Source organism: Argentina anserina, chromosome 3 (assembly GCF_933775445.1).
Source record: "Argentina anserina chromosome 3, drPotAnse1.1, whole genome shotgun sequence".
NCBI lineage: Eukaryota > Viridiplantae > Streptophyta > Magnoliopsida > Rosales > Rosaceae > Argentina > Argentina anserina.
In genome coordinates, this window is record NC_065874.1 from 30,779,383 (window position 1) to 30,796,461 (window position 17,079).

The following is a 17,079-nucleotide window of genomic DNA, read 5'->3' on the forward strand; positions in this document are numbered from 1 at the left end:
CTAATTCTTACTACGAGGGAGCACTGTTAAAATCAGAAAGCCCAAACACTCGAGCAGTGACCAACAGTGAGGCCGGGAAAAAGACTGGTGAATAATTATCTTCCCACGAGGTTATTTGGCTCAACCAGGAGCTACCACCCGGAGAGACCAGGAGCCACCTCAACCACCAAAGCACCACCGGCTTGTAATGAAGCAACTGTGTTCGAGCTGGGAAAAAGATCTCCTAATGGAACAATCAGCAAGTCCTGGTTTTGAACCCTATATGGTTCTAACCTTCGTTCTCTATTGTTGCTTGGCGTGCCAGTACCTTTGAGTTAGGTACAACTTTTGTTTGTTGATGATGATTGCGCTCACATACTGTCTTCTTCTCGAACGATTGTTCCGCAGTTGCTGATAAACCGCTGAAGTTCGAATGACCTATACACAACCAGAGTTGCTAGGTACCTTTCACTCCACCTCAAGTAGATGGCCAATCTTACTTTAGATCGCTTTGGGAAAAGCAGAGCTTATAATGTGTCGTTGATAGCGGGACTCTCCTGCTGTAGGGAATTACTGACTAGTGCAGACTTTTGTGTTTGCTAGAACCTAGGCTAGCGACTCGATGGACTTGACTCTAGTTGCCGAAGTTAATTGGACTTGTTGCTACATGCAGCGCGAGGCGTACATCTGGGTAGCTCCGCTCCGATGAGAGACTTAGTTGCCGAAGCTAATCGGACTTTTGCTCCGTGGGGAGGCTTGACTATGCGATTGCGCGATAGTTTGTTTTGACGTTGTGTGTGTCTATTATTTTGCACATTCGACCCATTTATATAGAGAACACAGATTGTTCTTTCTTGCGGATCAAGACTTGAGAACCTCTTAGTTGATTTCGATTCAACTTCTTTATTCAACTCAGATTCTATACAACATCAGTCTCTGAAATCTATTCCAATAAGAAATATAATCTTGCTCTTTGATAGATTTTCCCCAAATAACCGATCTACGAGCCTAAAGAATCTAAATAATATCGGAATATTATTTTAGGCCCAAACAAACTGAACTATAACATATATAAATAATCTTGAATTTCATTTGTAATCTACATGTTAATGCAACCCAAACTCTTCAACTACTCGCCTTAGATGTGTATACATTCAATTTCGTCAGTCTGTTATGAAAGTTTAATCCGAGTCTGAAATTTGACATGAACAGAGAGGCATGCAAAACATAACTCTGTAGCTGTCTAAATTAACCAAAAAGAAGTTGAACAAGTCCCCAAAACACCGTTTATTTTGTAGAAAACTAACAAATGATCAAATACATATTTCCTTCTCAAGGTTTTTGGAACAGCAGATTATGCGGTACAGAAAACAACTCATATCTGCTGTTTCAATTAAGCTAACATGACACTCAGATCAACTTGTTCTTTAGGCTTTTGTAAAGCTTGGGGTCAGTCTGGTAGAATACTATGTCTCCAGTGTCACTGACATAGTGATCATTGCTCATACTTGCCACAAGATTGTTGATCAAGTGATATGGAAATAGACCGGATTTTTTTGGCTCCCGGTAATACTTCCCCAGAACATGTTTGGCTGACCTGGTCTGCAATACAAGTATGCCAATGGCCATCAGAATTATCACGTAAAATGAAATTCTAATAGATCGATTGCCCATGTAAAATAGTGAACAAGTCATTAGTTTAGTTGAGATGAAGGAGAACATACTGCTTCAACTAAATGATAGTGAGGAATCTGGGGGAAGAGATGATGGATGACATGGGTGCCAATGTCATGGTGGATGTTGTTGATCAAGCCATAGTCACGATCAACGGTTGTAAGACCACCTCTTAGATAACTCCATTCCTGCAGAATGAGGGGAAAAAGAGGCTTCTTAAATACGTTCAAACAAGAATCCAGCTATAGCCTTCCAAAAAGAAAATTGAGCAAGATAACATTTCCCCATTTGACAAAACCTCCCAGTACTAAATTCTTCAGTTTCAGCAACTAAGTTAGCTGACATCCAAGTAAAAATAATTAATTGAAGTATCCATCAATACCTTGCCGCGGTACCAAGGAAGTTTGTGTTCATCATAACCATGGTGATGCAAATATGTTACCATATCCAACCACATTACAAAAATCTGCAAGTAAAACCCAATACAAAATTAGGAAATAAACTGTTGAAGGTGCTGTTGTTTTTTCGAAGAAAATTGAACTAACCCAGTAAGGGACACCATAGATCTTCAAGACTTGGACAGGTCCTACTATAACGGACATACAGACAAGGAAGGCAAGCATCACAGTCCAACAAACAGTTGATGTTATGATATCGTTTCTTTCATTTGGAGCAAACAAGTCACTGTAAGGGTTGAAATGTGAACCTTGCTTTCCTGGACTTCTTGTCCACTGCAAACGTATCCAGTTGCGAAAACAGATTAGAGACTCTGAACCATAAAAGATAAACAATTTTGAACCAAACAAACATAAGATCAACGAAATATGTTTTTTTCCTCACCAGATAGAAGGGGTATGCGAAAATGGGGTAAGGCACTCTGAATCTAAACTTCCTTGTATTTTCATCCAAACTTGTATAGACCTTCTCAGTCAGCTAACAAAAACAGCAAAAGAAAGGCAGAGTTAACAACATATTGATGAAACTCAATCTAAACAACCAAAACCTTAGCAGTACAATAAGATTTATCTAAACAAGTAGTAGCATTGTGAATTAAAAGCAGAAGCACATACAGGAACCCAGGACTCATCATTCTCCACATGACCATGGTTCTGATGGTGAGTTCTATGGCTGATTCTCCTGCAAAGCCAACCAAATCACATGTAATGAAACTCAATCTCAATCTCAACCCACACATAAACAACATTTCGCAAACCACAATGTAAAGATGCAATCTTTGTCGGTAAAAAAAAGCAAGGAAGAGAGTGAAGAAAAACAGAGGAACCTACCATCCATTATACGGTACAAGAATTACAGAATGCAGGAAATGCCCCACAACGTTGTTGAGCAAGCGACTGTCCGAAAAGCTTCCATGGCCACTGTGTTCAATCCAAAACCAAACACATCAGAAAAAAAAAATCTTTATAAAAGACTCAAATCAATTAAACAGTAACCAGATTCAAGAAAACAGCAAAAAAAAAAAACAAAAATGCAGAAGCGTCAGAGTGAGAAATATAGAATTACCAATCATGCCCAAGAACAAAGAGAGCCCAGAACATGGTTCCCTGAGCAGCCCAGTAGAGTGGCCAGACATACCAATTGTTGAAGTAAATGGCTGCAGCAGCCAATGCAAATATGACAACCAAGTCCCTCAACACATAGCTCAAGGATCTCCATGGGTTCTTGACCCAACAGTGCTTGGGAATGGCGGCTCGGATCTCAGCTATCTTGAATGGAGGAGGAGCACTTGGGTCGAAATCTGCATCGTCTTCTTTGTTGAGGTTGTTGGGGATCCCATTGGGGACACCACCACCATTCATGGCTTGCTTGGTTTCAACACCCTCCATTGTATCTAAAGCTGATTCCTCTCTAACACTTGGGTTCTCTCAAATCTCTCTCTCTCTCTCTCTCTCTCTCTCTCTCTCTCTCTGTATCCACTGAAAAAGCGGACAAAGAGGGCGCTAGCTGCTGCAGAGCACTCAACAGGTGAAGGGCACTGCCTAGTATTTATAACTGAAGCCAGGGAGAGGCTTTCAAGAGTGCACCGTGAAAGTGTACACTGTGGTATCTACACGCAATACATTGAATACAATATAACTCTAAAAACAAAATCTTTGTATCTATTCTACGTTGCACTATTGCAATCTCAGATATACCAACTTTTTTTCATACGAAGCTTCCTACTCACAACAACAAATTATAAATATAATTAAGTGTTCTTGAGAGAGCTCTAATAAGCCTGATTCAACGAAGCTAATCGGAGCGGAGGTTTTTGTAATCTCCGGTTCTGAGATCCTCGCTTAGAATGATTCAACTTCTCGAAATAAGTTGCAATCAAGCCCGAAAGCATCGAGGAGTTTTGTTTTCCTTCAACAAGGACTATATTTGATGCATTGCAATTACACTTAATAAATATTTACGAAGTTATTTTTCCAATCAAATTTTTATATTTCAAGGAATCTACAAAGGAATATATGAAGATCCATGCAACAGTTTTGGGTTTTCTGTAGAACACCTGTTGAATACCATGGTTGAATGTGTGCCACCAAAGAGAAGAGTAATGAGAAGAAGCATACAACATTTTATGTTTTCCTAGGGCACCTATTCGTCACCCTCTTAAAAATGTGACACCAAATTGAAGAATAAAGAACGTGCATACAATATCTTTTGGTTTTCCTAGAGCACCCATTGTTTTATCAATCGACTGTGTGACACTAATAAGGACCAAGAAACATCAATGTGACAAATCAGCAAGTTATAGTAAGAAGCGTAGGACTTGCCAAATGTGAGTCCACAAGAGTGACAAGACACCAAACATGTTAACTGAAGGCCAGCTGCTGTGGAGGGGAGTGTGACCATATATGCATGCTACTTATATTACCCAAAAAAAACGAAATTAGTGCGGCCATAGAGAAATTTTTCAATCATTCCTGAAAACTACAAACTAAGTGAAAATGTCTAATGGTGTTCAATTTTAATCATACACTCATGATTTAATAAATAAATAAATAATCATATTCAAATTATTTTACCAAAGACTATTTTGAGTTTTTTTTTTTAAAACCTCACACCCTACACTATAATACCATAAACTCAAAACCTTATAGTCTAGAGCTCTATACCTTATACCCTAAAGCCTAAAGCTGAAACCCTAAACCCGAAATCTTAGTTCAAAATCATCAATATCTATGAAGGTAATTTCATAAATAATAAAAATATGTAAAATTATAATTTTAGTGTAATAAATCCACGTGTCAAAATACATGTGAATACGATAACTAGATATTACCACATAGTTCTCTGGGAAGATTGAAAACAAAATCCAATAGAAGGGGTAAGATTCAGAAACAAATTAATTTTTTTAATTATGCTCTTCTTTTAGGTTAGCTATTGTTGCCTAAAAGAGAATTTCTAAATGTGAATGAATGAGAAAGTGGTACTGAAAAAGAGAGCATGAAACTTATGAATGAGAAAAAAATTTGTGTGGCCTGGAAATTGCTATTCAGTCGGACCACAAATTTATCATTGACAGACACAATTTTAGGAATCCCCCAACTGTTGGTGATACCAATTTTACTCGATTCTGTTATTGTAGACCAAATTTTTTCGGAAACTTGTTAAATCTTGTTCTGTGGTACAATGCATAAATTATCATATAGTGTTTTAAAATTATGAGAAACTAAATTGGAATGTTTTTCAACTGCTCTTTGAGCTTGTGTTCCTAAAAAAATTTAAAATATAAAGTTTTAAAACTAGTAGGAACATGTTTCTAGCAAATGTTACCTACTAGCCTTCACGCACGCGCTCAGAAAAGTCATGTTTTTATCTATCTTGTTTATTTTACTACTCAACTGATATATTTTTATATTTAGTTTTGAAATGTGAGAGTTTATACGAGAAAGTGATTTATATTTGTTATCTTTTTACTTTTTTTATCCTCTATCTAGATAAATATCATATGTAAGCAATTTAAAAAATTTAGGGCATTATTGGTAAACCAAAGATATTGGTGTCCAAAGAATGCTCAAATGTTGCAGAGTCTGAGTTAATGACTTCTCCTGGTTCAGATAGGACTAGCTGATTTCTCTGTAACTTGTTGTAGTTGTTCATGGTCTCTTAGCTGTATATTGATAGATCATGTCGTAGTTATCTTGTAACCTGATGCTTATCAAATTGTAATTGTACTCATATAAATATATGCATACACAAGGCTAAGGGATTCAAGCCTTTTATTTATAAACTCTCTTTTCTGTTCTTTCATGGTATCCAGAGCTTTCGTCTAAAGACCAATTTTTTTTCTGATCCTTCTCCATGGCTCTCCCACCACCTTCCGGCTCTCTTCCACCACATGCAGATCCTCCTCTCCCTCCACCCACATCACAACCAGAGGCTACTCTTGTTTCGGTTAATTCTCGGTCCATGGCTTCCGAGCCAACTGCACCAATTATCTCACACTTTCTTTCTATTAAGTTGGATCGTACCAACTACCTTCTCTGGCTGGCTCAGATCCAGCCTCTCCTCCGCAGCCATCGTCTTATGGGCCACGTCAATGGCACACTCAGTTGTCCTCCATGCTTTTGAAGTGATGCCGAAGGCAATCTCACCACTGAGATAAATCCGGAGTATGGACACTGGATTGCAAATGATCAGATGATATTAGGGTGGATTAACAACACTCTCACTCCAACAGTTCTTGCCACAGTCTCTCGATCCACCAGTTCTGCTACAACTTGGCGTACACTTGCTCACCGATTTGCCTCTCAGTCCCAAAATCGCATCCTTCAGCTCTGTAGTGAGCTTTTGCGCACCATGCGGGGTAATATGTCCATCTATGAGTTCCTTGATCGCATTAATGCCATTGCATATAACCTCGCTCTCACTGGTAGCCCTATGAACGACCAGGATCTTGTTGTTATCATAATGAACAACGTTGGGCCTCTTTTTATGAAAATATTGTGAGTTCTGCACAAGCGAGGGATACTCTAATCACTTATGACTCTCTTGAAGCATTGCTTCTCTCTGCTGAGCAACGTATTCATGCCCATCAACAAGCATCATTGGATGTCTCTTCCGTCACCACTGCCTTTCACGCTATGAATATCTCCAATAGAGGAGGACGAGGGCGAGGGTGTGGTCGTGGTCTTGCCACCTCTCATGCTTCACATCATTTCCAGGCTCTTCCTAACACATTTGGGAGGGGTTCTAACAACACTTGCGGTCATGGTGGATCTGTTCTTGGACCAGCTCCTGCATCAAACTCAAGCACCACTTATCCTCGTCCTACCTGCCAAATATGCAACCGAGTTGGCCATAGGGCTCTTGATTGTTTCAATCGTCTGGATCTCTCATATGAAGAGCGTGTTCCAACTCGAAGACTTAGTGCTATAGGTGCATCTACTTCAACTCCAAATGAAAGCCAGGCCGGTTCACAATGGCTACTCGACACTGGTGCCAATAATCACACTACTCCTGACTTGGGGAACTTGCAAAATCCAAGGGAATATAAAGGCACTGACAGAGTTGGTGGTATATGAATATAAAGGCACTGACAGAGTTTGGTGGTATCGGTTCCAACACTCTCTCTACTTCTTACCAATAGTTTCAACTTACAAACATTTTCCATTGTCCTAATGCTACATCTAATCTTTTGTCTATCCATCGTTTTACAAGTGATAATAATTGCTATATGCTAATTTATCCTGATTTCTTTCTTCTTAAGGACATCCAGACGGGGAAGATCCTCTATAAATGACCAAGTGCGAATGGCCTTTTCCTCTGCAATTTCTTCAAGATCATGCTTCTAGTCAACAGTTTTTTTCTTTCGTAGGTGCAAAGGTGTCGGCTCAAATCTGGCATTCCAGACTAGGTCACACCTCTTCTAAGGTATTGTCTCAAGTATTATCAAATAAAGCTGTGCCTCTTGCCGGCAGTAGGTCTCTTTCATTTTGTAATTCTTGTCCTTTAGGCAAAATCACCAAACTTCCTTTTGTCCTTTCAAATTCAGTAGCAAGTAAACCGTTGGAGTTGATTCACTCTGATGTTTGGTTGTGTTCAACTTATTCTACTCAAGGTTATCGATATTATGTGTTGTTCATAGATGATTTCTCTCGTTACTCATGGATATTTCCTCTCAAACACAAAAAACGAAACCCTCCCAACCTTCATAAAATTTCATCTCTATGTCGAAAAACACTCCTTCTGTTCTTTCAATTATATGAATATGGGGTTTGACGGTTACGTATAACAAATGTAGAGATAGTAGAACTATAATTACTGAACAGTTATTCATTTTACCAAAATGACTGATAATTTTGTTTTTCATTTGTGTAAAATGTGGATATCACATACATGTGGCCAGTACCTAAAAACATTCCGGCCACATTAGCCCCTAAGAAGTAATATCCTCAAGTTTTAATGAAATTTCTCCATTCCGATTGAAAAATAAATAAATAAATAAAAATCAAGAACATGATATGACTACCATTTTTGGCTTAGGGTTTAAGAGTTAAGACCGCCATTGTTTACATTCAGGTGATTCAGCAATGCCCTTTGCTGATAGAGAAGGTTTTTGCAATGGGCATAGAGATAGGACGGGAAATGATTTTACGGATGTTGATGGTAATTTGATTCCATCGATTCTCCTCAGATGAATCATTAAAGCAGAGCATATAAGATGTAACAAATGTTAGTACAGGGTAATATCGATCTCGGATAGTGGCCGGAGAACTGGAGATCACATATGGTGGAACCGTAACTACAAAATGAACCACAAAATAAAGGAAAACTTTGGTCAATATAGAAAGCTGTACGTGGCCAATCTCTGAGAACCATGATGTCCTCAACTTTCACGATCTAAAAAGGCACAGATATTTGGTTAAAGAAGAATAAAAGCTGCCCCATAAGAACAGAAGAACCGAACTAAAAAGGAAAGGCAAAAGGCAAAGGCCTGGGAATTTTGGCGTGCTTTGCTTCATCTTCAAGCATGGCAGCCTCGCTCGATCTGCAGTATTACCATTTGCATGCTCAGACATTTTACAGAATTCACTTGGAACCAAGTGCTCTAGAGGTTAAAAGGCATAGGCCCTCTTCTTAATAATCGACCTACCCCTTCGTAAGTGCCAGAAGAAGAAAAATAATCTGACAACAAATAGGGGTGAGTAGCTGATCGACCTAATTGACATAGTTGAGTCTTGAGTTATAGGTCTAAATCTCACCAAACTATGGCAAACAAATTTATACGACATAACTTGACAATCAAAGTGCAGAAACAAGAAACTCTTGTTTATTTTACCTCCAAACACCTTAAGAAAAACAATGAGCCTCATATCCTTATTTGTATCAACAAGACAACAATAACTCCCCAACCGGAGTCACTCCTCATGATCGGGTTTTAATCGACCAAAATAGATTGCTGGACTGCCTGGACAATCGGACTACCATAATACCAACACACCACCACCTATTGTCGACACCAAACCAACCCAGACCTCGGACTACATTCACTGATCTATATATACTAGCTAGCGTATTGCTAGCATTTCCCGTTATGCCAAAGATAGGGGCCAATTATTCTCTTCACATTTTGTTTTTATTATACTAACTAACTAAAGGATTATCATTTTACGTTTTTATAAAATTAGTGAATTAGAAAGAGAATCTTGTAAATGCATGGAGACAGTTGATAAAACAAGCGATCTCTAAAAGAAGAGAAAAAGTACGAGAGTTTATATACAAGTGAGGTCTGCAGAGCACCCATTCCCAGAATAAGAAAAAGGAATAAAAACAGAAAGAAAGATTATTAACAAAGCTGGGACAAAGCTAAGTATGAATGTGACAAATGACAAGTTATGTTCTCACGTTGGGATTATTTATCTCCTGCAAATCTGATTTGCATGTTTTTTATTTTCTTGGTTTGTATGTTTTTTAATTTTTGCACAGAACGTAAAGAATGCAAATGAAACACGTAAGTGCATTATTTTGAACAGTTTTTCCAAATTTTTACCCAAAATAATGTTCTTAATTAAACTACTAATCTCAACAATATCACGCGGACAATTTGATTTAGTTGCACACTTGCACAAGTTAATTAGTCTTTCATTTGTATTTGTAAGCTGTTATGTGTCACAATCCGAAAATGAATGAAATTTTCGATCACTATGGATCGATCAATCGATCGTTATGAGACGGCCAAACTGAAGAGAGATCTCTAAATTAAACTAGCTCCACGGAGCCGGGGGTCCTAGGGTTTTCTGTCGCCAACTCCCTAGCTGGTCCTATTTAACAGATCGGAAAAAAAGAAAGAAGTTGAAGTATGGTGTGGTCCGTCTGGCAATATTTCCCGACAACAATATTTACTAAAATGACTATTTAGTGTGTAGGACCAAGTTGATTTTTCGACCAGAGATTCAGAGGTGTAGAGGCACCAGTTCGTGCATGGGCCATGTCACGTACCCACATAGTCAGATATCCCTTTCCTTGATACTGTTTCTATGTCCATGCATATTATAGAGGTCCCTCTATTTATTTCCTCTTCATCAGTCATTGTCATTTTCCCAGTTTCTCTGTACAGATTGTCTTTCATTTCATTCATTCAATTCGAATATTCATCTCTCAATATATCTATATATTTATTTGTCATTCTAGCATCTATCTTTGGCCATGAGAGGTCATTAACAAGTTGAACTGTTGAAGTCTTATCCCATATCAAGTGCGATCAATAATCATCTTCATGTATACATATATAGCTAAGTAACCCCATTCATGTGTAGAACCTGCTGAAATTAAATGAAATACGTACTGAAAGATGCCGTGGAGGCATTTGCAAAGACTATAATTACATGGGCACTGGTTACCTAAGAGAGATGATCGATCACAAGTTCACATTAATTGAAATGCTACAATGAGTTTTTTTTTTAATTAAAAAAGTTACAACCTCACAATTACGAAGGGAGACTATATCACCCGATTGCGAATGGTACGACACATTGGGTAAGACTAGGGTAAAAAGAGTCATCAATGTAGACTATGTAGTAATATTGTCATCAAAATTGTAATCGAGTTTTAAAAAGTTGTAAATCTAATTTTACAACTTGAATCGTTAAAATGGTAATATTAATAGTGTTGAAAGTGGTAATTTTGTCCTTACGGTTGTAGTTCAAAGAGAGCATAGCTTTCTTTCTCCCACCACGATTGCAGTTGTGAGAGCATCTCCAACAGTTTTATCATTTTAGAGAAAAAGAGAAATTTTGGTGAATATTAGGTTTTTTTTCACTCCAACAGATTATGCATACCATTCTCCAAAATAGAGAAAATGATGAGAGAGAATGAGAAATTCTCCAAATTTGCAGCAATCAGCAAAATTTTGCATAAGCAATAACATTAAATGCTACACTTTCTCCAATAACTCAATCTTTAATATCAACCAATCAAAACAATAAAAAATTTGAATCATTTATTTCAAACTAGCAAATTAAATATATATAATAATTTATGGTTATATAAGTAGGATTATATAATATTTTATTCCAAAATATGCAAAATGGAGAAATTGTTGGAGTTTGAGTATAAAATTTTTGGAGATTTTGACATTTGTTTCTATATTTTAGAGAAATTTTGTCAAAACTGTTAGAAATACACTAAACGGGAACGAAAAGAGTAGGAGCCGGCCGCCGGAAGACGGAAAATGTCAAAATGGAGGACCTGGGTTTACCATCTCTTCTACGTACATGGGACATGAGCAGTAATGCTAAACCGGAAAGTCACTCAAAAGGAGAGGCCGGGGGCCACACGGAAGCACAAACAAGCAGACGAAAATTAGTGATACGCGGAACACTATGGTCTCGAGCTCAATGATGGAGGACCAAGCAAGGCCTCACTTATGAGGTCAGGCAGAGGTGGGTGATCCCGCTTTTGCAATGAAAGATCCCTACACAACATAATCGACGACTCCTACCAAAGTTTTGATATGACGGACAGTTATATTTAGGAGTGGAAACGAGTCAATACGATTTGGTTTTAGACAAAATTTATAACCTAATTCAAATTTAAATTTGGTTCGGTTTTTCTATTTTAAAGACTGTGACCCACAACTCAACTCAATTCGAACGGTTCGGTTCGGTTCGTTTTTTTTCCGGTTTTACCCGTAAGTAAAATACGTAATATTATATAATAATTTTAAAGTACAAAATTTAACATAAAGATAAAAAACAAATGGTCTAATGATTATTTAATACCTAATTGACTCTAACGTCTCCACAATGCATATTTAGTTCAAGTACAATAAACTCTACTGTATTAAAATCAGAGAGGAACAAAAATGTTTGCACTCCTTATGAGTTTAGGTAATTGAACATCGCTAAGTCCGTCATGTAAGTCATCTGGTATGTCCAAGTCTTCTTTCACGTCTCATATGAGCAGTTATTAATACTTATTCGTTAAGAATACGAAACATTAATAAAATCATTGATTAGAGAATTCAATTTTTAGAATCACGGCACAAAAAGAAGCGACATGAAATAGAGATTGAAGGAGGAGAGAAGAGGGAGGAGGGAGGAGTTATATGGACTGGTTTTGCGGAATGAAGTGCACTTTAAATATAGCGCTAAACTAAAGAGTGAGGATTTAGAAAGAGAGAGGGCTATACGTTTTTTTTTGTCTGAGATGAGAGAGACCGCAAGATTAATTAGATCAATTAAGTTTAGTTTTACTTTTTTTTTTAAATAATAAAAGTAAAAATATACCAAAACAATGACGTTGACTGTTGACTTCAGGTTATTTAGGTCAATTCAGTTTCGTTCGGTTTATGAGGAACTAAACCCAAACATAATCGGTTCGGTTCGGTTTTTTTAATTTTCGGTTCGTTTTTTCGGTTTTCATGTTTTTCAGATTCGATTTAAGTTCGGATATGCTGTTTTCGATTTTCAGGTTTGCGTGTCCACCCCTATTTACATCGTTGGTTCTCTAGGCCTCATATCAGAGTTGAGTTTAGGGTACGTTGGTTTTGTGGTATTTTCTATTGCATTTATTGGTCAAATAGACATCAATTTATTTGAGGTTTATTACATTGTTTTTGGATCAACAACGAATCCATTCTAGCTTGTAATGAGTTGTCTTTAGACACTCTAGCTTGCATGACATTGCACGCTTGTATGATCTCGATCATCAACGAATCCATTCCGTTTCTTCGACAAAAATAAAAAATAAAAACTCCAAATGGATCCACTCTAAGTTAAGCTGATGTACATGGAAGAAGCTAGGAGTGCCATTATCATTTTAGTCAGTTACATACTCACGCATGCATGATGCGAGAAAAAAGATTTTATATGGTTTCACTGAATACAAATACTCAACAAATAATTACCAACTTGAAACTGACGAGCTCAGAAGTAACCGCTTCAATATTAATTAAACGTACTCCAGAGTCCGGACGATGGCAATTCGAGATGTTCGATAGAAGGGAGTAGAAAGCTGCCTAGCTAGTTGGTTTTGGACATCGTATCGTATCGTACAACATGTATTGGTGAATGTAACTTTTTATTGTTCACTTCATTTTTTGAAATTATCTTGTTATTTAACTGTTTTAGAGAAAAGAAGGATGCAACCTCTTTAAAAAATATATATATTGCTTGCATTAATGAAAATAAGGATAGAGGCTCAATAGAGCGTAAGTCGCATTTGAAGTACAAGCATATCGGGTCAATATAACCTTACACTGAATGTAGAGTATTGGCCAACTGTTTAAGATAACCTAATGCCTGAGTGACATTTAGTTACCATTTCGCTACTATCTACCGACGAAACAAAAAGATGTAGTAGTGCACTAGTACCCATGGTGGTAGAGAGAGATAGAGAGATCCACTTATTAGATATCTCTGCTCCACTATAGAGAAACTTGAATCCTACTTCAGTACGATTCAATGGTACCTCATGTGATACCTCATGTGAAGGACAACACGCAGGGTGTAATCAAAATCTCCAGAATTCCAAATGCATAAGCCTAGTCGGTGAGACCGCTTCAAATTGGTACACGAAATGGTCCAATACCATTGTAGAAGCAAAATACGCGAGAAAGGTTATTTGAGCCCGAAAAACCATTTTATCCGGGCACTCCACAAGATTTGGGCACCCTAGTTGCCATCAACCTATATTCATCGCCGTCAAGTCAGGAATAATGCAACCTTAATAATACATGCATGAAGGTAATTAAGCAAGTACTGTATTTCATGTGTCGGATCCTCTAGCTCTGTACATTTTCGGATATTTGATTTCCTACTTTCTCCAGGTGCCTCCCTCCATTTAGTCCTTTTCCTTTTATTACATCTCTGATCAACCAGATTTGCTCTTACATGTCTAGTAGAGATTTCATTAATCCGAAAGTCAAAACAGCAACATACTTACTTTCACCCAAAATCAATGGTCAAGAGTTTAATTATAAGCATCTAATTAAGTACTGTTTAGTTAGCTGCTTCAGTCTACAACCGCACTGTACTAGAAACAACAAATCTGGATTCTCTACTAGACAAAATTTCTACTGAATTAATGTAGTTGTAATTGTATGACTTATTCTACATACATATCTCTAGTCCCTACTGTTATATTTCTCATTCACACTTAGCTATAGGTAAATATGTACTGCTCTAAATATCCTCTAATTTGGAGAATGATGCATCTGGTACCATACATATTCTTAATAAGTACATCCTTTGGGAGTATTAATTCTGGATGGTAATATCTTTTTTTTTTGTACAAATGAGGCCATTAGTCCAAGTAAAAGAAAGCAACGAAGAAACTAGCCAGATCTACAAGCCATAAACTCTCTAGCTCTAGAAATATCAACAATGTCATCCAGCAGAGCATAAGAAACCAGTTGTAAGATACATATTCTTCTATCGTTAGAGGTACTATGCTTAGTAAGGATATCAACTACCATATTCCTCTCTATGTGGACATGCTTCACATTAATAAAGTCAAAAACACACATTAAACTTCTGCAATTCATTATTAAGGTCCCAAGAGGATGCATATCAATATTATCGTGTTGAAGAAGATTGATAAGCACTAAAGAATCAGACTCAACTTCAAGTCTTGAAATCTTTAAGCTACGAGCTAGGTGTAGACCATGGAACAAGCCCCAAACCTCAGCTTGCAGGACCTCCTCAGTCCCAATGTTCACCATAAACCCACCCTGCCAACAACCAACCTCATCCCTAAGCACACCCTCTGCTCTAATATTTCCATTATCCATTCTGGAGCCATCAACATTCAGTTTAAAATTTTCAACAACTGGTTTAATCCAATATAACATCTCCACATGTTTAGGCAAGTTTGTACCAAGCTTAGCATTAGCTTTAGCCCATTCATTAGCATAACTAAACACAACTTCAGAAATATTAAAATGATACTTGAATAAGCTATCAAAAATGGATTTGCACCTCCATTTCTATATGAACCAACAACAGTATATGAAGAAAATATTCCAACTGATATTATTCATATAATACCATTTCTGAAGCAAATTTGCATAGATCCAATTTTCCCAACTCAGAACAAAGGTAGCAAGGATATTCGGGTGAATCTTAAAATTTTGCCAAACTTGTTTAGACCTAGGACAATCCCTGAAGAGGTGAATCATTGTTTCTGGGGTATTAGTGCAGAATTTGCAGTGAGGATTGGAGGCAAGCTTCCTTCGAAACCTCTGCTCATTAGTTAACAACTTGCTTGAAACAAAGGTTCATAAGAATATTTTAATCTTTGGAGGTATAGGAATGGACCAAATCTTAATCCAAACATACTTTTGGAAGCCATGTTCATCACATAGCACATTGTAAGCAGATTTTACAGAAAAATTCTAGAATAAGTTTGCCCCCATATAACTTGATCAGGAATATCACATTCAGTAATAGGAACAAATAACACTTGATTAATTATTTCTTGAGGGAGATTTTCACCAAGCATGATCATATTCCACCTACCATCAATCCAAAATTCATTCACAACAGAGTTAGTATTGACAGTATCATGATTAATATCATGGTTGAGAATCATACAAGAAGGAGCCCAATTATCAGTCCAAAATTTAGTCTGAAAACCATTGCTAACTCTCCAGGTAAGCCCTTTTCGTAGTAAATTAGCTTCATACACAATACCAGACCAAGTACTTGAGCACTAAGCAGGCTTTTTATAAGAATTCTGCAGGAGAGAACCATAATACAAATACTTCCTCAATTAAATCTCGCTCCAAAGCCCTTGGTCTTTCTGGACAACTCTCCAACTAGCTTTAGCAAGAATGGCCATGTTCATATTAGCTGACTTTTTAATCCCCAAGCCACAATAGCATTTAGGCCTGCAGACTGTATCCCAATTAGTAAGATGTACTTTTTTTTTCTACTCAGTATCGTCCCATAGAAAACGCCTATTGAGTTTATCCAGCTTGTCACAAACTGACATAGGAACCTTAGTAGTTTGCATTGCATAAATTGGAATGGAAGCATTAACCGATTGAATCAAAGTTAATCTTCCCGCCATATTAAGAGTCTTACTTTTCCAACTGGCCAACCTGGCTTGAATATTGTCAACAATACTAGCATAGGTGTTCTTATTAACTCTTTTATGAAGCAGAGGCATACCAAGGTAAGTTCCTAGATCATCAGTTAGCGGAGAGCCACAAATTTTGCTTATTTCCTCAGCAATCCTAATTGAGACATTAGGAGATACAAACACAAAGATTTCTCAAAGCTCACAATTTGTCCCGAGAGGCCACAAAAGAAGTCTATACATTGCTTCATCCCTTTAGCCTGAACACTACTAGCCTCAGCAAAAAGAATTAAATCATTTGTAAAGAATAAGTGGGAGACAAAAGGCCCATTTGTAGAGGACTGAATTAGGAGCCAATGTTTGGAAACAACCACAGTTCTAATAAGATGAGATAATGTTTCCATGCAAAGGACAAAGGGATAAGGAGAGAGAGGGTCCCCCTGCCTAATTCCTCTGCCCCTTTTAAAAGGCTCTGATAATTCACCATTTACGATAATTTGATAGTTAGCAGAAGTAATACAACTCTTAATCAACTTGATAATATTGCACAGAAGTTTGACCTCATAAAGAACCTGCTCAATGAAACTCCAGCTGAGTTTGTCATAGGCTTTCGAAAGATCAACTTTCCAAGTCATGAAGCCTTTGGCACCCTTAGAGTTCCTTCATTTATATAAAATTTCTTGAGCAATCATAATGTTGTCAGAGATATGCCTTCTTAGAACAAAGCTAACCTATTTAGGGCTAATCCATTTTTCCAACATATGTCCATTTTTCCAACCTAATTAAAAATGATGAAATGGAGAAGGGAGCGAAAATCCAACTAGGAATCGATCATATCTTCCCCAGAGTGTGAAGGAAGATCAGCAACATTAGACAACTTGCTATTTTCAGCAAAAA

The 17,079-nt window shown here is 37.4% G+C and overlaps 1 protein-coding gene across 1 annotated transcript; it reads right to left on the minus strand.

Moving 5' to 3' along the window:
- Positions 1-1,198: 1,198 nt before the first annotated feature.
- LOC126786435 (omega-3 fatty acid desaturase, endoplasmic reticulum-like) lies at positions 1,199-3,563 on the minus strand. The gene is made up of 8 exons (XM_050512265.1): positions 3,175-3,563; positions 2,940-3,029; positions 2,724-2,790; positions 2,494-2,586; positions 2,199-2,384; positions 2,036-2,119; positions 1,704-1,841; positions 1,199-1,581 (listed from the first exon to the last, which is right to left on the minus strand). The coding sequence occupies exons 1-8, from the start codon at positions 3,495-3,497 to the stop codon at positions 1,390-1,392; spliced, it is 1,173 nt and encodes a 390-aa protein (XP_050368222.1). The 5' UTR covers positions 3,498-3,563; the 3' UTR covers positions 1,199-1,389.
- Between the last annotated feature and the right edge of the window lie 13,516 nt (positions 3,564-17,079).